Here is a 23,386-nt window from a genome sequence, read left to right as displayed (position 1 = left end):
TCGAATCACTTAGTTTCAGTGCACCTGCCTGGTAAAAGTAATAGTCTTACCTTCCTGTTTGGTCTACCCAAAATTGATACAATCTTTTGATGTTCTTATAGCAATTATTGCATTTTATGCACTTCTAGTATACATGACAAACACTTCACACCAATACATTTTTGAAATTTATATAATCATGGAGATCTGGATTATGATTGGAATTGAAATGTGTTTGCATATTATACTAGAGCAGATCACTGTTTGGTATGCTCGCTATGAGAATATGTGTCAGCCAAATCCCACTCGCGCACACTCTCTCTCTTTTCTCTCTCTCCCTTAAACTAGTGTGAAGACTACTGTTGACTTGTCTCAGTCGGTGACTTGTCGAAGCTCAGCCTTTCAGTGGGTCAATATTGGTCACTGCTGCACTTGTTGTAGTCCACTGGCCCCCTCAATACGTGGCACTAATTATCCTCAGCATGGAAAATGTTGCCATAGAAACTAGTCACTAAAGTGCTAGACGGATTTTGGCATTGTTCAGTTTATCTGCAGCTCTGTATAAGGTCAGGGTAGTTCAGTAAAATCTCGAAAGGGAAAGGACCATCGAATGATAGATGCTCGGGCTGCAACATGGTAAGGTTTTAGGTTTGTTTTATAAAGTCAGGAGATTTTCACAATTTTATTTGCAAATTCTGTCAATGGTTCATTTATTTAAACAAGATTTATTGGTACAGTAAGATCCTATACAATGCATGTTATTTTGGCTCTTCCCTTCTAATTGCAGTTGATTCAAACTTCAGACATTACATTAAACCTGTCTTTAAACTATTTCAATGATGGAAAGTAGATATCTAGTATTGAGTTGCTGGACTCTCGGTCAAGCTAGTTGGGTTTCCACGGTCCTGAATTTCTTCCAAACGAATGAATGAAATGGTGGATGTCAAGAAGCAAAGCAGTCTATTTTTCGGTGATGCTTGGGTGGAAAAAGAGAAAGAGGGAGGTAGATAAAGGCACTGCCCAGTTCATCCTGTTGGTAAAAACGTCTTCTGATGGGTTGCTGCAATGCGTCATTGATGATAGCTGTGGAAATCGGCATCCAAACCATCGTGCTATTTTTGCGAATGCAATTTATGGATGGTGTTCCAATGTATGCATGGTAAAATGAATAACCCTGTCAGATTGTTAGAAGACTGTGCACTTCATTTTGTAATTGAGTTCAGATTTCATATTGTGCTAATTGTAACTAAATGGAAATTCAAGGATGATGCTATCCCCCAGCTATTGACCAAAGTACATGAGTTTACACCTTTGACTTTGGGTGCCAGAAGATGGATCAGAAAATTCACTATTTCTGTACAATGGAGATTAAATGCACATTAACAACCAGATTATCAATGTGAATGTAATGTTGCCCAAAATCTTATGAAAAAATCTCAGATTTGTTGTTTATTGTATTTTGTCTGCAAGGTGTTGTTGAACTACATGAGCTCTCATTATGCTTTCAGGCTTATTTTGTACTTTATCTTCCCAATGATACATCTATTGACATAGAAATGAGTTTTTCTCTCGGGCACTGTGTGCGCACAGAAAAGCTTTGGACAAAGTCCTGTTTTCCTGGGTCAGTCACTTGTGACAAGGGGATTCAAGTCCATTGTTTGTCTGATTGATTGGTCAATGAATAATGAAATGTGAATAGGAAACAGAAGGAAGAATGATGGATAAGTGGCTGTCAAACAGTGTAGAGAAAAAAAAAATTAAATTGGGAATTATGAACATTTGCAAATGTAAAAGCTACAGTTTTTGTCAGCATAAACAAGACCTTGGGGCTTTATTGCACAATTTCAAACATCTTCAATTCATATTTCGAAAGCTGATATTAAATATCTAACTTCTTTGAAGAATCTTTAATCTACCACAAATGACTTGTGCATTTTAAAGGGATAAATGCCATCCCATTGGCAAGTTTTATACATCCTACTTTTGTTTGCTTCTATATCTGCTCTGGATTAAACTTTTTCAAAGTTAATTATCTGAATTTACTTAAAAAAAATTTTTTTTAAAGAAATTTAGAGTATTTAATTTTTTCCTAATTAAGGGGCAATTTAGCGTGGCAATCAACCTAACCTGCACATCTTTTGGGTTGTGGGGGTGAAACCCACGCAGACATGAGGAGAATGTGCAAACTCCACACAGACAGTGACCCAGGGCCAGGATTCGAACCCGGATCCTAAGCAGCGCAGTCCAAGTGCTAACCACTGTGCCACATGCCGCCCTTGAATTTACTTTTAACATCTTTACAAAACATTAAATTCTGATTGAAACCAAGTATCGTTGTGCTGAAGAATTTGGAAATGCAGTAACATTCTAATCCCCTCCTTCATGGAATGTCAGGATAGATAAGATGAATGCGTGGCTCGAGAGATGGTGCAAGAGGGAGGGATTCAAATTCCTGGGGCATTGGAACCGGTTCTGGGGGAGGTGGGAGCAGTACAAACCGGACGGTCTGCACCTGGGCAGGACTGGAACCGATTTCCTAGGGGGATGTCCTAGGGTGTTTGCTAGAGCTGTTGGGGAGGGTTTAAACTAATGTGGCAGGGGGAATGGGATCCAATGTAGGAAGTCGGAGGGAAGTAAAACGGGGCCAGAAACAAAAAGCAGTAAGAGGGAAAGTGTAAGGCAGAGAAGCCATAGTCAAAAATCAAAAAGGGCCACAGTACAGGGAACAGTGACTGAGGAGAGTGTGAAAAGGGAGGTGGCCAATGCAGGATTGAGAGTGTTGTACCTAAATGAGCGCAGTGTACAGAACAAGGTAAATTAGCTTGTTGCGCACATTGAAATTGGCCGGTACAATGTTGTGGGCATCGCAGAGACGTGGCTGCCAGGGGATCAGGACTGGGATCTAAATATCCAAGGATACATGTCCTATCGAAAGGACAGGCAGATGGGCAAAGGAGGCGGGGTTGCATTGTTAGTAAGGAATGAAGTTAAATCGATAGCAAGGAGCGATATAGGATCAGAAGGCATATAATCTCTGTGGGTAGAGTTGAGGAATCGCAAAGGTAAAAAGACCCTGATGGGTGTTATGTACAAGTTTCCTAGCAGTAGTCGGGATGTGGGGCAGAAAATAAATCAGGAGATAGAAAAGGCATGTAAAAAAGGCAATATTACAACAATCATGGGGGACTTCAATATGCAGGTGGACTGGGGAAATCAGGTTGGTAGTGGATCCCAAGAAATGGAATTTGTGGAATGTCTAAGAGATGGGTTTTTGGAGCAGCTTGTGACAGAGCCTACTAGGGAACTGGCAATTCTGGATTTGGTAATGTGTAATAAGGCAGACTTGATTAGGGAACCTAAGGTGAAGGAACCCTTCGGGAGCAGTGACCACAATATGATTGAATTTACCCTGCAGTTTGAGAGGGAGAAGCTGCAATCAGATGTAACAGTATTACAATTAAATAAGGGTAGCTACAAAGACATGGGGGAGGAGCTGGCCAGAGTTGATTGGAGAAAGAGCCTAGCAGGGAAGACAGTGGAACAGCAATGGCAGGAGTTTTTGGGGGTTATTAGGGAGGCACAACAGAAATTCATCCCAAGGAGGAGGAAACATGTTAAGGGGAGGACAAGGCATCATGGCTGATGAGGGATGTCAAGGAGAGCATAAAGGGTAAGGAAAAAGCATACAAAGTGGCAAGGATTAGTGGGAAACCAGAGGATTGAGAAGCCTTTAAAAGCGAGCAAAGGACAACTAAAACAGCAATAAGGGGGGAGAAGATAAAGTACGAGTGCAAGCTAGCTAGTAATATAAAGGAAGCTAGGAAGAGATTTTTTTCAATATATAAAAGGTAAGAGAGAGGCAAAAATAGACATTGGACCACTAGAAAATGTGGCTGGAGAAGTAATAATAGGAAACATAGAAGTGGCAGGTGAACTGAATAGTTACTTTGCATCAGTCTTCACGGAAGACACCAGTGGGATGCCAGAGCTCCAGGAGAACCAGGGGACAGAGGTGAGTGCAGTGACCATTACTAAGGAGAAGGTTCTGGGGAAACTGAAAGGTCTGAAGGTGGATAAGTCACCTGGACCGGATGGACTACACTCCAGGGTCCTAAAAGAGATAGCTGAGGAAATCGTGGAGGCATTAGTGATGATCTTCCAGGAAGCACTGGAGGCAAGAAGGGTCCCAGAGGACTGGAAGGTGGCTAATGTAACACCACTGTTTAAGAAGGGAGGGTGGCAATTATCAGCTGGTTAACCTGACTTCGGTCATTGGTAAGATTTTAGAGTCTGTTATTAAAGATGAGATCGCGAAGCACTTGGAAGTGCATGGTAAAATAGGACTGAGTCAGCATGGCTTTGTCAAAGGGAGGTCGTGTCTGAAAAATCAGTTAAAGTTCTTTGAGGAGGTAACAAGCAAGTTGGACAAAGGAGAATCAGTGGATGTGATTTATTTTAATTTCCATAAGGCCTTTGACAAAGTGCCGCAGGGAGACTGTTAAATAAATTAAAGGCCCATGGTGTTAAGGATAAGATCCTGATATGGATAGAGGATTCACTGACTGGCAGAAGGCAAAGAGTGGGGATAAAGGGGTCTTTTTCAGGATGGCAGCCAGTGACTCGTGGTGGGCCTCAAGGGTCTGTGCTGGGACCACAACTTTTCATAATATACATTAATGATCAGGAAGAAGGTACTGAAGGCACTGTTGCTACGTTTGCAGATGACACAAAGATCTGTAGAGGGACAGGTAGTATTGAGGAAGCAAGGGGGCTGCAGAAGGACTTGGACAAGCTAGGAGAGTGGGTAATGAAGTGGCAAATGAAATACAATGTGGAAAAGTGTGAGGTTATGCACTTTGGAAGGAGGAATCTGGGCATGGACTATTTTCTAAATGGGGAAATGCTTCGGAAAGCAGAAGCACAAAGGGACTTGGGAGTCCTTGTTCACGATTCTCTTAAGGATAATGTGTAGGTTCAGTTAAGAGGGTAAGCATTCATGTCAAGAGGGCTAGAATACAAGATCAGGGATGTACCTCTGAGGCTGCATAAGGCTCTGGTCAGACTCCATTTGGAATATTGTGAGCAGTTTTGGGCCCCATATCTAAGGAAGGATGTGCTGGCCTTGGAAAGGGTCCAGAGGGGGTTCACAAGAATGACCCCTGGAATGAAGAACTTGTCGTATGAGGAATGTTTAAGGACTCTGGGTCTGTACTCGTTGGAGCTTAGAAGGATGAGAGGGGATGTTATTGAAATGTACAAGATACTGTGAGGCCTGGATAGAGTGGACGTGGAGAGGATGTTTCCACTTGTAGGAAAAACCAGAACCAGAGGACACCATCTCAGATTAAAGGGACGATCCTTTAAAACAGAACAAAGTCTTACAACACCAGGTTAAAGTCCAACAGGTTTGTTTCGATGTCACTAGCTTTCGGAGCGCTGCTCCTTCCTCAGGTGAATGAAGAGGTCTGTTCCAGAAACACATATATAGACAAATTCAAAGATGCCAAACAATGCTAGGAATGTGAGCATTAGCAGGTGATTAAACCTTTACAGATCCAGAGATGGGGTAACCCCAGGTTAAAGAGGTGTGAATTGTCTCAAGCCAGGACAGTTGGTAGGATTTTGCAGGCCAGATGGTGGGGGATGAATGTAATGCGACATGAATCCCAGGTCCCGGTTGAGGCCGCACTCGTGTGCGGAACTTGGCTATAAGTTTCTGCTCGGCGATTCTGCGTTGTCGCGGGTCCTGAAGGCCGCCTTGGAGAACGCTTACCCGGAGATCAGAGGCTGAATGCTGAAGTGTTCCCCGACTGGAAGGGAACATTCCTGCCTGGTGATTGTTGCGCGATGTCCGTTCATTCGTTGTCGCAGCGTCTGCATGGTCTCGCCAACGGCATCTCCACATCATGGCTACCATCGACACCTTTAAAACAGAGATGAGGAGAAATTCTTTCAGCCAGAGGGTGGTCAGTCTGTGGAACTTTTTGCCACAGAAGGCTGTGGAGGCCAATTCACTGAGTGTCTTTAAGGCAGAGATAGATAGTTCTTGGTTAATAAGGGGATCAGGGGTTATGGGGAGAAGGCAGGAAATGGGGATGAGAAAAATATCAACCATGATTGAATGGCGGAGCAGACTCGATGGGCCAAGTGGCCTAATTCTGCTCCTATGTCTTATGGTCTTTATATACAATGAAATGTTCTCTAATTTCAAGACCATATACTGTCCTTCATACTGTGATTGGCTGAGGAAGTAAAAAAGCTTTACTAGCTGATTGACTTCAAATGACAGGAGAATGATGCACATTTGTTATTTCCTATTGCTGTAAGCGTTACTGTGCTATCTCTGCTGCCAAATATGCTAATCCTCTGTTCTCACTTTCTCTCCGTTAAGATGCCAGATCAATTCGACCAAACAGTTGTACTAAATCAGCTGAGATATTCAGGAATGTTGGAAACTGTGAAAATACGACGAGCTGGATTCCCAGTCAGGAGGCAGTTCAGTAACTTCTGTGCAAGGTATTTTTTTGTAATTCAAGATTATACAATATTGTTTTTTTATTATAATATTTTTAGTGTCACAAGTAGACAATGAAGTTACTGTGAAAATCCTCGAGTTGCCACATTCTGGGGCCTGTTTGGGTTCACTGAGGGAGAATTCAGAATGTCCAATTCACCTAACAAGCACGTCTTTCAGGACTTGTGGGAGGAAACCGGAGCACCCGCAGAAAACCCACGCAGACACGGGGAGAACGTGCAGACTCCGCACAGACTGACCCAAGCCGGGAATCGAACCCGGGTCCCTGGCACTGTGAAACTACAGTGCTAACCACGGCTACCGTACCACCCTTAGATCATCTTGTGCGCAGTAATCACCCTGAAATAAAAATGGAGACAGCGCTTTTTGGGGATCTTTCCTAATTTGCCAACTGTGTTAAAATGAAAGCATGTGCTTTAAAAAAGAGATCCCTGTACTCCAAATACACTTCCTTCTGGATCAAAAGCTTGAGAGGTGAGTGTTGTGGAAGATCGTCGGTTTAGTGAAGGGTAGGTCGTGCCTCACAAACCTTATTGAGCTCTTTGAGAAGGTGACCAAACAGGTGGATGAGGGTAAAGCAGTTGATGTGGTGTATATGGATTTCAGTAAAGCGTTTGATAAGGTTCCCCATGGTAGGCTACTGCAGAAAATACAGAGGCATGGGATTCAGGGTGATTTAGCAGTTTGGATCAGAAATTGGCTAGCTGGAAGAAGACAAAGAGTGGTGGTTGATGGGAAATGATCAGACTGGAGTCCAGTTACTAGTGGTGTACCACAAGGATCTGTTTTGGGGCCACTGCTGTATGTCATTTTTACAAATGACCTGGAGGAGGGCGTAGAAGGATGGGTGAGTAAATTTGCAGATGACACTAAAGTCGGTGGAGTTGTGGACAGTGCAGAAGGATGTTACAAGTTCCAGAGGGACATAGATAAGCTGCAAGTGCTGGGCTGAGAGGTGGCAATTGGAGTTTAATGCAGAAAAGTGTGAGATGATTCATTTTGGAAGGAATAACAGGAAGACAGAGTACTGGGCAAATGGTAAGATTCTTGGCAGTGTGGATGAGCAGAGAGATCTCGGTGTCCATGTACATAGATCCCTGAAAGTTGCCACCCAGGTTGAGAGGGTTGTTAGAAGGCGTACGATGTGTTTGCTTTTATTGGTAGAGGGCTTGAGTTTCGGAGCCATGAGGTCATGTTGCAGCTGTACAAAACTCTGGTGCGGCCGCATTTTGAGTATTACGTGCAATTCTGGTTGCCACATTATAAGAAGGATGTGGAAGCATTGGAAAGGGTGCAGAGGAGATTTACCAGAATGTTGCCTGGTATGGAGGGAAGATCTTATGAGGAAAGGCTGAGGGACTTGAGGCTGTTTTCGTTAGAGAGAAGGTTAAGAGGTGACTTAATTGAGGCATACCAGATGATCAGAGGATTGGATAGGGTGGACAGTGAGAGCCTTTTTCCTCGGATGGTGATGTCTAGCACGAGGGGACATAGCTTTAAATTGAGGGAAGATAGATATAAGACAGATGTCAGAGGTAGGTTCTTTACTCGGAGAGTAGTAAGGGCGTGGAATGCCCTGCCTGCAACAGTAGTGGACTCGCCAACGCTAAGGGCATTCAAATGGTCGTTGGATAGACATATGGACGATAAGGGAATAGTGTAGATGGGCTTTAGAGTGGTTTCACAGGTTGGCGCAACATCGAGGGCTGAAGGGCCTGTACTGCGCTGTTATGTTCTATGATTTAATTATGTTTATTGTAAGTCCACCAACAAAGGTTAACCATCAGCAAAGGTCATAAATTGGCAGGACAGTTCACATGTGATTTGAGACCTCTAAAAGGACCAATTCTATAGTCACAGGCCCTGCAAGCACAACATTCTTGTGGAAGTTGTGGAAATTTAGATGTGTGCGTGTGTGGAATAATAATGGGATCTGCTGTTTTCAAAGTTTATTTCCTTCAAGTGTGTATCCAATTTCCTTTTGAAATCATTCATTGGGCACGATTTAAAGGAAGCATTTTGAAGTGTCATTTTGGCACGATTGGTGGGGGTTTCTTGATGACCTCATCGGCACGATCGCAGTCCGTTTTTTTTTCCAATCAAGGGGCAATTTCGCATGGCCAATCCACTACCCTGCACATCATTAGGTGGTGGGGTTGACACCCACGGAGACATGGGGAGAATGTGCAAACTCCACACAGACAATGACTCGGGGCTGAGATCGAACCTGGGGCCTCAGCACCGTGAGGCAGAAGTACTAACCATTGTGCCGCCCCTAGCAGTCCATATTTAGCAGAACTTAGTGTCTGAAATGAGCCCAAAAGAGCGTCTCACCATTACTGCTGTCTCGCCGTCTGATTCGCCAGACTTGCGCCTCAACCAAAAGAGTGAAAGAGCATCCCTCTCCAGCACTGGCAGCAGGTCAACTTGCATCCTCCCTTTTCCTTACTCCAGGCCACAGAAGCACGAAGCAGCAGCAAATACATAACCTTCAGACACTTGCGGCTACCAGCATGTGTAATCAGCAAACACACCTTGCAGCTCCACTTCAGAATATTTTGTTTATTAAATGGTTAACAATACCGTTACACAAAACGATAAAAACAAACTACTTAACAGTCCATATATCACACCAAGTGATAGTTTAAGTGAATGGGCTAGGGTCTGGCAGATGGAATACAATGTTGACAAATGTGAGGTTATCCATTTTGGTAGGAATAACAGCAAAAGGGATTATTATTTAAATGATAAAATATTAAAACATGCTGCTGTGCAGGGTGTGCTAGTGCATGAGTCGCAGAAAGTTGGTTTACAGGTGTAACAGATGATTAAGAAGGCAAATAGACTTTTGTCCTCCATTGCTACAGGGATGGAGTTTCAGGCGAGGGAGGTTATGCTACAATTGTATAAGGTGTTAATGAGGCCACACCAGGAGTATTGTGTTCAGTTTATGGTCTCCTTACCTGAGAAAGGATTTACTGGCGCTGGATGGTGTGCAGAGAAGATTCACTAGGTTAATCCCAGAGTTGAGGGGGTTGGATTACGAGGAGAGGTTGAGTAAACTGGGACTGTACTTGTTGTAATTTAGAAGGATGCAGGGGGATCTTATAGAAACATATAAAATTCTGAAGGCAATAGATAGGTTGTTTCCACTGGTGGGTGAAAGCAGAACTAGGGAGCATGGCCTCAAAATACGGGGAAATAGATTTAGGATTGGATTGGATTTGTTTATTGTCATGTGTACCGAGGTACAGTGAAAAGTATTTTTCTGCGAGCAGATCATTAAGTACATGGGAAGAAAAGAAAATATATAATAGGGCAACACAAGATGAGCTTAGGAGGACTTTTGGACCTTTTTCCTCTTTTTCTTTTTTTTTCCCGGATTTTATTGGATAAATCAGTGAAGAGTGAGACAGTGAGGAGAAATCCCCCTCCGGTGTTTGGAGAATTGGACCAGAAGTGGCCGAGTGAGAAGACAAAGTCCGATAAGGGAGAGGCGAGCAGAGCCGGCAACGCGGAAAAGCATGACAGAGAGCAAGGAGATGGCACAGTGGTCGACGGGGCAGCTGGTGGAGTTTTTTTAAAGATTGCTTCGCCAAGCCGAAGAAGGACACGCTGGACCCGATTAAGGCTTCGATTTATCAAGTTGTGCAGAATCAAGAGACCCATGGGAGAGCAATCCAGGAGGTGGAGAAAAAGGTGTCCGAGAACGAGTAGTGCACAACGTGCTGGAGACCAAGGTGGAGATGATGAACGACCGCCAGAAAAGAATGCAGGAGAAGCTGGAGGACCTGGAGAACAGGTCCAGGAGGCAGAATCTTAGAATTGGCAGCCTCCCTGATGCAGTGAGGGATCGGATGCGAGGACTTATGACTTATGTGACGGACGTATTGGAGAAGTTGATGGGGGTTGAGGCGTTCCCTCGGGCCCTGGAAGTGAATAGAGTGCACGGAGCCCTCACGAAGAAGCCCCGAGCGAACGAGCCGCTGAGGGCCATGGTGGTACGCTTTCAGATTCCTGGACAAGGAACATGTTCTGCGGTGGGCCAAGAAGGAACGGAGCAGCAAGTGGGAGAATTGTGAGCTATGCATTTATCAGGACATGGGTGCGGATTTGGCCAAGAGGCGAGCTGGGTGTAATTGGGAAAACATGGCCCTCTTTAAGAAGAGGGTGAAGTTTTGGATGCTGTACCCAGCCCGTCTGTGGGTCACACATGAGGAACGGGACTTCTCCGTCAACACCAGACGAAGTATGGACTTTTATGAAAGAAAAGAGGCTGGAGGCAAATTAAAAGATACTGAAGCCTTCATAGAATTTACAGTGCAGAAGGAGGCCATTCGGCCCATCGAGTCTGCACCGGCTCTTGGAAAGAGCACCCTACCCAAGGTCAACACCGCCACCCTATCCCCATAACCCAGTAACCCCACCCAACACTAAGGGCAATTTTGGACACTAAGGGCAATTTATCGTGGCCAATCCACCTAACCTGCACATCTTTGGACTGTGGGAGGAAACCGGAGCACCCGGAGGAAACCCACGCACACACGGAGAGGATGTGCAGACTCCGCACAGACAGTGACCCAAGCCGGAATCGAACCTGGGACCCTGGAGCTGTGAAGCAATTGTGCTATCCACAAGGCTACCGTGCTGCCCCACAGTTCCCCATAGGGCTGCCTTGGAGAGTACTGTGGTGGCGATTTGTTGTGCTGGGCTGTATAAGTATAAGCAGTGCTGTGTGTAATAAGGGGCTGTTTGGATGGCTAAAGGTAACTTTGTCTTGCAGGGAGCTGGTTAGAGGGGGGATGGTCTTTGGGGTTGGTTCTGTGTTTGTGTGTTTTCTTTTTCTAAAGTGGCTGTTTCTTCACTGTATTTTTTACTTATCTTTGTTTACTGTGGAATGTGATGCTTTTAATATGTTTGTCCAAGTGGGGGGGAAGAGGGGAAAGAACAATGGGGAGACGGGCTGCTTGGTGCCAGGGGCGAGCGCTATCAAGTCAGCATGGATCAGCTGATTCTCGGAAGCGCAGTGGGGGGGCAAGCAGATGTTAAGCTGGAGCTTGACTTGGGGGGTTGGGTTTCTAGTGTTGTTGCTAGGGAGAGAGGGTGGAGCTGCTTTGCTGACAGGGCAGGAACTGTTACTGGGGGACAAATGGTAGGTCGGGAACGGCGAATGCCCGAGTGGGGGGGCTCGAAGAGGCGGAGGGCGCAAGCTAGAGGTTGGCCTAAAAAGGGTGATGGCTAGTCGGGGGGTGGGGGGGGGGGGGGTGGGGGGGGGGGGGGGGGGGAGAGAAGCCCGCTGACCAGACTGATTACATGGAACGTCATAGGGCTGAATGGGCTGGTCAAGAGAGTCTGCATTCTAAACGTATATTAGCCTGAACAATCCAGGATCCAGATCTGCACCTTCACCAAAAATAAATCAGTTCTTCCGCGAGCCATATCCTGTGGGTCAATGATGTCTCGGAACGGCTGCAGGACATTCTGGAGGGGGAGGGTGAACAACCAGCTGTCGTGGTGCAATACAGGCACCAACACTACAGGTAAAAACGTGGTGAGGCCCTACAAACTGAATTTAGGGAATTAGGTGTTAACTTAAAAAGTAGGACCTCAAAGATAGTAATCTGAGGATTGCTACCAGTCCCACGTGCTAGTCAGAGTAGGAACGTCAGGATAGGTCAGATGAATACGTGGCTTGAGAGATGGTACAAGAGGAAGGGATTCAAATTCCTGGGACAATGGAACCGGTTCTGGGAGAGGTGGGACCAGTACAAACCAAACTGTCTGCACCTAGGCAGGACTGGGACCAATGTCCAAGGAGCAGTGTTTGCTCATGCTGTTTGGAAGGGTTTAAATTAATGTGGCAGGGGGATGGGAACCGATGCAGGAAGTCGGAGGGAAGTAAAGCGGGGACAGAAATAAAAGGCATTAAGGGAAAAAGTGAAAGGCAGAGAAACCAAAGTCAAAAATCAAAAAGGGCTACTGTACAGAGACTGGAGAACTTGGTGAATGGGTCCAAGCTAAGAGAAATAATACACAGGGAGTGAATACAAAACGTGACTGGACAGATGGTCTGAGAAAGCAGGGCAGAGAGCAAGGGAAGTCGAGATTAAACTGTATTTATTTCAATACAAGAGGCCTGACGAGCAAGGCAGATGAACTCAGGACATGGATGGGTACATGGAACTGGGATATTATAGCCATAACTCAAACATGGCTAAGGGAGGGGCAGGACTGGCAGTTAATGTTCCAGGGTACAGATGTTATAGGAAATATAGAGCAGAAGGTAAGAGAGGAGGGGGAGTTGCGTTTTTGATTAAGGGGAATCAAAGTACTGAGAGGGGATGTTTCTGAGGGTTCGCCAACTGAGTTTATATGGGTCGAACTGAAAAATAAGAAGGGAGAGATCACTTTGATAGGATTGTACTACAGGCCCCAATAGTTGAGGAGCAAATATGTAAGGAGAATACAGAGAGTTGCAAGAAAAATAAGATGATAATAGTTGGGGACTTAACTTTCCCAACATTGACTGGGACAGCCATGGCATTAGGGACATGGATGGAGAGTGTATTCAGGATGAATTTCTCATTCAGTATGTGGATGGCCCGACTAAAGAGGGGGCAAAACTTGACCTCCTCTTGGGAAATAAGGAAGGGCAGGTGATAGAAGTGTAGTGAGGGATCACTTTGGGACCAGTGAACATAATTCCATTAGTTTTAAGCTAGCTATGGAGAATGATGGGTCTGGCCCAAAAGTTAAAATTCTAAATTGGGGCAAGGCCAATTTTGATGGTTTTAGACAGGCACTTTCAAAAGTTGATTCGGGGAGTCTGTTGGCAGGCAAAGGGATGGCTAGGAGGCTTTCAAAAGTGTGTTAACCAGGATTCAGGGTAAGCACATTCTTTTTAGAGTGAAGTACAAGGCTGGTAGAAGTTGGGAATATTGGATGACTCTGGTTACTGAGACTCTGATCAAAAAGAAGAAGGAGACATATAACATGCATAGGCAGCTGGGATCAAGTGGGTCCCTTGAAGAGTTTCGGGCTTGTCGGAGTAGAGTTAAAAGAGAAATCAGGAGGGTAAAAAGGGGACAAGAGATAACTTTGGCAGAGAAGGCAAAGGAGAACCCAAAGAGCTTCTACAAATACATAAAGAGCAAAAGAGTAACTAGGGAGTGGGTAGGGCCTCTTAAGGATCTACGAGGCTGACTGAGGAGAATTAGGGAGGCAGAGTCAGTTATAGATAGAAGCTACAGGGATGTAGTTACTCCTAAGAATGAAGGTACCTGGGTGATGTTTAAAAGGAGGGGGAAGAAGCAGTCAGTGCAGGGATTTATTAGGACGCTGCTGGGACTTGATAGTTTCAAGGAGGATGAGAGGTGACTTAATTGAGGTGTATAAGATGATGAGAGGGATAGATAGAGTGGACATTCAGAGTCTATCCAGCCTCTCCTTATGACTCAAACTATCAGTGACTTTTTCCTCGGTTGGTTGTAGCTGTTACAAGGGGCCATAACTATAAGGTTAATGGTGGAAGATATAGGAGGGATGTCAGAGGTAGGTCCTTTACTCAGAGAGTGGTTGGGGCGTGGAATGCACTCCCAGCTATGGTAATAGAGTCGGACACTTTAGGAACTTTCAAGCGGTTATTGGATAGGCATATGGAGTGCACTAGAATGATTGGGAGTAGGTTGATTTGATCTTAGTTTCAGACTAGTTTGGCACAACATCGTGGGCCGAAGGACCTGTACTGTGCTGTACAGTTCTATGTTCTAAGGCCATCTAAGTGTGGATCCACAAAAGATGGGGGAGATCCTAAATGAATATTTCTCATCGGTATTTACTGTCGGGAACTTGGGGAAATTAATGCTGATGTCTTGAGGAGTGTACATATTATAGAGGAGGTGCTGGAAGTCTTAAAGCAGATCAAGATAGATAAATCCCCAGGATCTGATGAAATGTATCCCAGGATGTTGTGGGAGGCGGGGGAGGAAATTGCGGGTCCCCTAGCAGAGATTTGATTCGTCAACAGCCATAAGTGAGGTGCCTGAAGATTGGAGGGTAGCAAATGTTGTGTCTTTGTTTAAGAAGGAGTGCAGTGTAAAGCTTGGGAACTATAGAACAGTGAGCCTAACGTCTGTGGTGGGTAAGTTGTCAGAAGGTATTCTGAGAGACTGGATCTATAGGCATTAAGAGAGATAAGGACTGATTAGGGACAGTCAGCCTGGCTTTGTAAGTGGAAAATCATGTCCCACGAATTTGATTGAGTTTTTTGAAGGGATAACCAAGAAGATAGATGAGGGTAGTGCAGTGGGTATTGTCTGCATGGACTTTAGCAAGGCCTTTGACAAGGTACCTCATGGTAGGTTGTTGCATAAGGTTGAATGTCACGGGATACAGGGTGAGGTAGCTAAATGGATACAAAATTGGCTTGACAACGGAAGACAAGGAAGGGGTGGTTATAGAGGGTTGTTTTATCAAACTGGAGGCCTGTGACCAGCGGTGTGCCTCAGGGATCAGTGCTGGACCCAATGTTATTTTTATTCATGATTTGGATGAGAATTTAGGAGGCATGGTTAGTAAGTTTGCAGATGACACTAAGATTGGTGACATAGTGGACAGTGAAGAAGGTTATCTAGGATCAGAAGGGGATCTTGATCAATTGGGCCAGTGGGCCGATGAATGGCAGATGGAGGTTAATTTAGATAAATGTGACTTGATGTATTTTGGTAGATTGAATCGGGGCAGGACCTACTCAGTTAATAGTAGGGAGTTGGGGAGAGTTATAGAACAAAGAGATCTAGGAATACTTGCTCCTTGAATGTGGAGTGGCAGGTGGACGGGTTGTTGAAGAAGGCATTCGGCACGCTTGGTTTCATTGATCAGAACATTGAATCTAGGACGTGGGACGTCTTGCTGACGTTGTACAAGACATTAGTAAGGCCACACTTGGAATACTGTGTACAGTTCTGGTCACTCTATTATAGAAAGGATATTAAACTAGAAAGAGTGCAGAAAAGATTTATTGGGACGCTACCGGGACTTGATAGTTTGAGTGATAAGGAGAGGCTGGATAGACTGGAATTTTTTTTCCCTGGAGTGTAGGAGGATTGGGGGTTATCTTGTAGAGGTCTATAAAATAATGAGGGGCATAGATAAGGTAGATGGTCCACATCTTTTCCCAAAGGTAGGGGAATTTAAAACTAGATCCATAGGTTTACGGTGAGACGGGAGATATACAAAAGGGTCCAGAGGGTGGTCAGTGTCTGGAACGAGCTGCCAGAGGCAGTAGTAGAGGCGGATACAATTTTGTCTTTTAAAGAGCATTTCGACATTTATATGGGTAAGATGGGTATAGAGGGATATGGGCCAAATGCGGCCAATTGGGGCTAGCTTCGTGGTAAAAACTGGGCGGCATGGACAGGTTGGGCCATTCACTGGGTGGTGGGATTCTCTCTTCCTGCCACTTGTCAATGGAATTTCCCATTGAAGTCACCCCACACCGCCAGCAAACTCATGGGTGGGAAAAGAGAATCCTGACGGCCAGCAAATTCCAGCCCAATTGTTTACAGACTAGCAGAGGTGAAAACTTTACCTTTGTTCATCTCAGCAGCAAAATATCTCCGAAGAGGTCTGGACTCTACCAAGGGTCCTCTATAACTTTGATGGGAATGCTGGAAAATAGTATATACAGCCATCTATCCCATTTCTCTCCAGCAACTGTAGTAGTTACAGTGAATGATCAAGAGTCAGTCTCCTGTGGAAGTTCCAAGCAACAGTCTTTAACATATCAGTGAAAATGTAAGGCATTTGTAGAAAAAAAAAATGAATGACTTGTTGGTTTCTTTCCTCAGATATAAAGTCTTGATGCGGAACCTTTCCCTACCTGATGATCTAAGAGGACAGTGTGCTGCATTACTTTATTGCTATGACAACACTAATACAGACTGGCAGTTGGGTAAAACAAAGGTAAATTGGTTTAGAAACATGTTTTTCCCTGTGAATTATGTTCTGACATCTAGTTAACATCAGGAAAATAAATCTGTCTTTAATGTTCAAAAATTATTGGTACGATACTTTTCAAGCAAACCCCATCCTCACCGACATATTTTGCCTACTAACATAGGGGCGTGATTTACTGGCCTTGTCATGTTCGTCTTGGCCACGCGACGAGGCCGTTGAATCTCACGAGAGGCCTCTCATGAGATTTGCAATGCTTGAGACGTCTCACGAGATTCAGCCGAACCTCGCAAGACGCCGCGATCTGGATCTCGCCCTCACTGGGCGAAACCCAGATGTGCATCTTCTAATGAGCTGACATTTAAATATGTCTGCACCAGATTCTTCCGGTACACGGGAACGAACGGCCTCCCCAGTAAGACCTCAACCAGGCGCCATTTAGTACTGGCCCACACAAATTTGAACGAGGCATAATGGTACATGGGGGATGGGTCAGGGCAAGGTTGCCCCCTGACCCTCCCTCTGGCATCTGGAAAACTTGGCACTGCCACCCTGGCACTGCAAGGGTACGCGGTTGGCAGTACTCGGGTGGCGAAGGGTTGAGGCCTGAAGTGGGCCCATGCCCACGAAAGGAGGGATGAGGGTTGTTATAAAGGGTGGGGGGGGGGGTGTAGGGTATATATGAAGGGACCTCATAAGGGTTAGGGGGATGGAGGTAACCGTGGGGATTCTAAAGGCAGGGGTGCGAAAAAAGGGATGAGGAAGCCTGTAAAGGGGGCGGGCCCTCAGCCACCCCATAGCAGGGTGTCGTCACTTGTGGGGAGGGGGGGGGGGGGGGTAAATGTTCACCTGTGCGGCAGGTTACATTGTCCGTGGGTGGGGGTGTAGAGTACCCTCAATCTCACTTACTTGAGGCACCCTTTCAAAATCTTTGAGGAGCAGGTCTCGTCGGTGAGTTCAGCTCCTCAATGATGAAAACATTTGCATGTTTGGTCTTAGAACCATAGATGGGGAGGGGGATGGAGGTAACCGTGGGGATTCTAAAGGCAGGGGTGCGAAAAAAGGGATGAGGAAGCCTGTAAAGGGGGCGGGCCCTCAGCCACCCCATAGCAGGGTGTCGTCACTTGTGGGGAGGGGGGGGGGGGTAAATGTTCACCTGTGCGGCAGGTTACATTGTCCGTGGGTGGGGGTGTAGAGTACCCTCAATCTCACTTACTTGAGGCACCCTTTCAAAATCTTTGAGGAGCAGGTCTCGTCGGTGAGTTCAGCTCCTCAATGGCGAAAACATTTGCATGTTTGGTCTTAGAACCATAGATAAGTTACAGCACAGATGGAGGCCATTCAGCCCATCTTGTTCATGCCAGCCCAAGGACATCCAGGTGCTCTTTCTAATCCCACCTTCCTGCACTTAAAGGTGAAGATTCATGTACTTTTTACAAAGAGTTTAGGGTCTCTGCCTCCACCAACTCGGGCAGCGAATTCCAGACTCCCACTACCCTCTGCGAAAAGAGCTTCTTCCTCATGTCACCTCGACACCTTCTGCCACTTATCTTGAATCTATGGCCCCTGGTTCTAGAAGTCTCCACAAAGGGAAACAATTTCATCCTGCCCACTCTATCTCTTCCCCTCATAATTTTGTTCACCTCAATTAAGTCCCCCCTCAGCCTTCCTTTGTTCCAAGGAAATAACCCCAACCTATCCAATCTCTCCACGTAACTATACGTTTCTGGCCCTTGCAAGATTCTTGACCGGGGAGAAACACCCAAAGTCCCCCAAAATGACTACATTTGGTTGAAGAGCGGTGTGGATCTCCCCCGAAAAGCCAGCGAGAACCAACCTGCGAAAGTCACCCAAAATGACACTTCAAAATTGTTTGGTTGAATTCCACCCACAGACTTCCTTTTCTGCTTAATAATTTACATATTGACCCACATTGAAATCTGACGTAGCTAAAATGATCTGTAGACTTTGCCTTCTCATTTCACTAAATTTAAAAACAAATAATTGGTTTATCACCCAAAACATGTTCATGTCGTTTTCTCAACCTAACGCATTAGGCACATGTTCACTGCATAATTTCAAACACAGGAATCAACATTGTTTCAGAGAAATTTGCTGACATTTGACATTTATCCTATTATTCATTTTAATAAATATTGACAAGCCTGAGAAAGCTGGATAGTCAAATGTATTTGTGTTCCATGCCAGTGTGCCAATGTCAAGCTCAGCTCACAACAGTTGTTAAATGCTCGGCTTTGTGGATAAACACAGATCTTGGTGATTAACAGAACAATACAGTCAAGGAAGGAGTGAGTTCTTTTCCCAGTACATGCTGTTGGTTGAATTTGGTATAGTTTGCTTCGCTGCGAGTTTTGGAGAGAAATGTTAAAAGCCATGGTTCCTGCTTAAAACACATGCGTGGAGATGAATTATAAAATCAGAGAAACGCGCAGCACAGAAAAGTGATCATTCAGGCTGTCATGTCTCTTTGAAAGAGCTTGGACTGGATTCTCCGGTGGTGGGATGCTCCATTTTGCCAGAAGTCCGGGGGTTTCCCAACGGCGTGGAAACCCCACAACGGGAAACCCCATTGACCATTCGGCATAACGGAGCATCCTGCCGGCGTGCTGAACCAGAAATGTGGCCTCCAGCCCCTTATTTCCCACATCCCACTTTTGTCTGAAACTAAGTTCCTTATCCTCAAGTATCCAAGTTACTCAGCTGTGATGCTAGCTATGAACCTGCTTACACTTATTCTTCAAACTCTTATGCTTCTGTGAGACGTGGGAGGATAACTGCCTCATTATAAGTTCATATCTTCTAGGCAGAGGGGGAGAAAACACTTTCAATCCTCAGTAATCTTTCAATGTTCTACATATTGGAATATCTTCATCAAATTTCAAAGTGTACATTTTAAAATTAACCCTAGATATCTTCTTGGCTTTCAGCCAATCAGATTTGTGTCAGTGAACTGGTAAACCGATCAAAATGTTTAGATGTAAGTTGGCTAATATTGTGTTATAAGACGATAACTGAGAGACCCCAACTCATTTTTAATCATTTGAAACACAAATGTATCTTTACCTGAGATTTTTTAAATACTTTAAATGTATATATTATGAAATTCAAGAGTGTAACAGAAAATGACCATTATTCCCTGATAGGAATGCCTTTTGATCAGTAGAGAGTTATTTGTCTTACATATATTCTACTCTGCACAGGTTTTCATACGGGAGTCTCTTGAACACAAGCTGGAGAAACAACGTGAAGTTGAGGTTTGCAAAGCAGCCATGATGATACAGGCTCATGTCCTCGGCTATCTGGCAAGGTAAGCATGAAGATTTTGAATGTTACAAAAAGGTTTATTTATTAATATTTGTCTGAATTTGTTTACTTTCTATTCGTAACTAAGTGCATGTTCTAACCAGATGAAACGGAGTAACTTGTTTGACCATTTATTATATTGTAAGATGGGAATCAACTTATCAAGGTTCAATTATATCATTCTTCATAGAATCATAGAATTTACAGTGCAGAAGGAGGCCATTCAGCCCATTGAGTCTGCACCGGCAGCTGGAAAGAGCAACCTACTTAAGCCCACACCTCCACCCTATCCCAGTAACCTGCCTAACCTTTTTGGATACTAAGGGGCAATTTTTAGCATAGCCAATCTACCTAACTTGCACACCTTTGGACTGTGGGAGGAAACAGGAGCACCCGGAGGAAACCCACGCAGGCACGGGAAGAAAGTGCAAACTCCACACAGACATCTGCCCGAAGCCGGAATTGAACCTGTGACCCTGGAACTATGAGGCAGCAGTGCTATTCACTGTGCCACCATACCGCCCCATATGTAAAGTTAAAGCGTATGGGATTACAGGTAGTGTCTTGAGATGGAAAGAAAGCTGGCGAGCAAATAGGAAGCAAAAATTGTATTAACTTTGTGGTACCGCAGGGATCTGTGCTAGGACCCCAACTGTTCACATTATATATTAATGATTTAGGCGAGGGAATTATATGTATTATCTCCAAATTTGTAGATGATACAAAGTTGGGTGGGAGGGTGAGCTGTGAGGAGGATGCAGAGTTGCTTCAGAGGAATTTGGACAGGCTGAGTGACTGGGCACACGTATGGCAGATGAAATATAATGTGGATAATTATGAGGTTACTTGCTTCGGAAACAAAAATAGGAAGGCAGATTATTATTTGAATGGGTGTAAATTGAGTGAGGTGGATACTCAGCGAGACCTTGGTGTCCTTGTGCATCACTCACTGAAAGTAAGCGTGTAGGTACAGCAGAGAGTACAGAAGGTTTGTTGGCCTTCATAGTGAGTCGATTCCAGTATAGGAATAGAGATGTTTTACTGCAATAGTAAACACCAGATTGGTGCGGCCACATCTGGAGTATTGTGTGCAGTTTTAGTGTCCTTATCTGAGTAAGGATGTTCTTTTTTTAAAAATTTATTTACAGGATGTGGGCATCACTGGTTAGGCCAGCATTTATTGCCCATCCCTAGTTTCCCTTCAGAAGGTGGTGATGAGTTGCCTTCTTGAACCGCTGCAGTCCTTGAGGTGCAGGTACACCAACTGTGCTAATAGGGAAGGAGTTCCAAGATGTTGCCACAGTGACATTGATGGAGCGGCGATATATTTACAAGTCAGGGTGGTGAGTGACTTGGAGGGGAACCTCCAGGCGATGGGGTTCCCAGGTATCTGCTGCTGTTGTCCTTCTAGATGGTAGTGGTCGTGGGTTTGGAAGGTGCTGTCTAAGGAACCTTGATGAGTTACTGCAGTGCATCTTGTAAATGGTACACAGCTGCCACTGTTCGTCAGTGGTGGAGAGTTTGAATGTTTGTGGAAGGAGGAGCAATCAAGCAGGCTGCTTTGTCCTGGATAAAGTCGAGCTTCTTGAGCATTGTTGGAGCTGCACTCATCTGGGCAAGTGGAGTATTTAATTATACTCCTGACATGTGCCTTGTGGACAGGCTTTGGGGGTCAGGAGGTGAGTTACTCCAAACCTATATCCAGTAACTTCTGTCTAGAATTCTTTTTAGAAAATAAATTTGTGGACTAGTGTGTTCTCATGTTATTTAAGCAAAAGGTTTTCTCACTCCAAACAGGAAACAGTACAAAAAGATTCTTGACATGGTTATCATAATTCAGAAAAATTATCGAGCTTTCTTCTGGAGAAAGAGATTTCACCACATGCGGAATTCCACAATAATATTACAGACACGCCGACGAGGTCAGCTGGCACGCAGACACTATAAACAACTACTTGAAAATAAAAGATGGGAAGATGAGGTGCAGAGAAAGAAAGACCAGGAAGAAAGGTCTGTATCTTAATGCATGTCTTCTTGCCCCCAGCAACCATCAAATTAATTTTTCTTTACTTTCAAAAATGCCATTTTAAAAGGAAAAGTAGTGAAATTTCAGTGTATGATGGTCATTGCTTCCTGATGATTAAGGTAACTTTTGTTTCAATTGCAAGTATTTGTAGTTTGTTGAATACTGCCACCGCAGTTGGTGAGGCTGATAAATGAATCCTTTGTGAAATTTATCATTGACATGGTGATGTATATTTAAACATTAGTTTCTTATATTCCTTATATTTATTGTAATTCATTATGGGATGTGGGCGTCGCTGGCTAGGTCAGCATTTATTGCCCATCCCTAGTTGCCTTTCAGCAGGTGGTGGTGAGCTGCCTTCTTGAACCGCTGAAGTCCATGTGTTGTAGGTACACCCACTACTGTTAGGGAGGGAGTTCTGGGATTTTGACCCAGCGACAGTGAAGGAACGGTATATATTTCCAAGCCGGGATGGTGAGTGACTTGGCGGGGAAACTCCTGGCGGTGGTGTTCCCAGCTGCCTGTATACATGATTTGGAAGCTGGTTTTCCTGATCGCTCGCCAACTAGTTACGAAAGTGTGTGCTCATGTTATTTAAGCAAAAGGTTTTCTCACCCCAAACAGGAAACATGAAGTCATGAAGACATTTTTTGCGAAGTTCTGTTGCCTCGCACTGGCATTTTCAGTGCAATGAATGTTGATTTGGTTCTAAAATGGTGTCTGCAGCACATGTGCACACATCTGATGCTGCCTGTGCTGGATGCTAATTTGGTGAGGATGTTTGCACAGATGCAGGGTACATGTGGCAGACGTAAGCAGAGTAACCACATTGGTTAGCAGGTTAGAAGGGTAGCAGGGATAATCCAGGGAATTATAGACCTGTGAGCTTGACGTCAGTGGTAGTCAAACTGTTGGAGAAGATACTGACGGATAGGATCTATTCACATTTGGAAGAAAATAGGCTTATCAGTGATAGGCAGCATGGTTTTGTTCAGGGAAGGTCATGTCTTACAAACCTAATTGAATTCTTTGAGGAAGTGACTAAGTTAATTGATGAGGGAAGGGCTTTAGATGTCATATACATGGACTTCAGTAAGGCGTTTGATAAAGTTTCCCATGGCAGGTTGATGGAAAAAGTGAAGTCGTATGGGGTTCAGCGTGTATTAGCTAGATGGATAAAGGACTGGCTGGGCAACAGGAGACCGAGAGTAGTGGTGGAAGGGGATGTCTCAAAATGGAGAAAGGTGACTAGTGGTGTTCCACAGGGATCTGTGCTTGGACCATTGTTATTTGTGATATACATAAATGATCTGGACGAAGGTATAGGTGGTCTGATTAGCAAGTTTGCAAATGATACTAAGATTGGTGGAGTTGCAGATGGCGAGGAGGACTGTCAGAGAGTACAGCAAAATATAGAAAGATTGGAGAGTTGGGCAGAGAAATGGCAAATGGAGTTCAATCCAGGCAAATGCGAGGTGATGCATTTTGGAAGATATAATTCAAGAGCGGACTATACGGTCAATGGAAGAGCCCTGGGGAAAATTGATGTACAGAGAGATCTGGGAGTT

The 23,386-nt window shown here is 44.7% G+C and overlaps 1 protein-coding gene across 1 annotated transcript in view; it reads left to right on the top strand.

The window, feature by feature from the left end:
- myo10 (myosin X) overlaps positions 1 to 23,386 on the top strand; it is a 366,827-nt gene that overhangs the window by 106,830 nt on the left and 236,611 nt on the right. The window contains exons 14-17 of the mRNA XM_072509536.1: positions 6,371 to 6,495; positions 16,363 to 16,477; positions 19,690 to 19,796; positions 21,590 to 21,802. Coding sequence (XP_072365637.1) covers positions 6,371 to 6,495; positions 16,363 to 16,477; positions 19,690 to 19,796; positions 21,590 to 21,802 — 560 coding nt within the window. The remainder of the gene's footprint in view (positions 1 to 6,370; positions 6,496 to 16,362; positions 16,478 to 19,689; positions 19,797 to 21,589; positions 21,803 to 23,386) is intronic.

This window comes from Scyliorhinus torazame, chromosome 6 (assembly GCF_047496885.1).
Source record: "Scyliorhinus torazame isolate Kashiwa2021f chromosome 6, sScyTor2.1, whole genome shotgun sequence".
Classification (NCBI taxonomy): Eukaryota; Metazoa; Chordata; class Chondrichthyes; order Carcharhiniformes; family Scyliorhinidae; genus Scyliorhinus; species Scyliorhinus torazame.
This window is presented reverse-complemented; position numbering and strand designations above follow the sequence as displayed.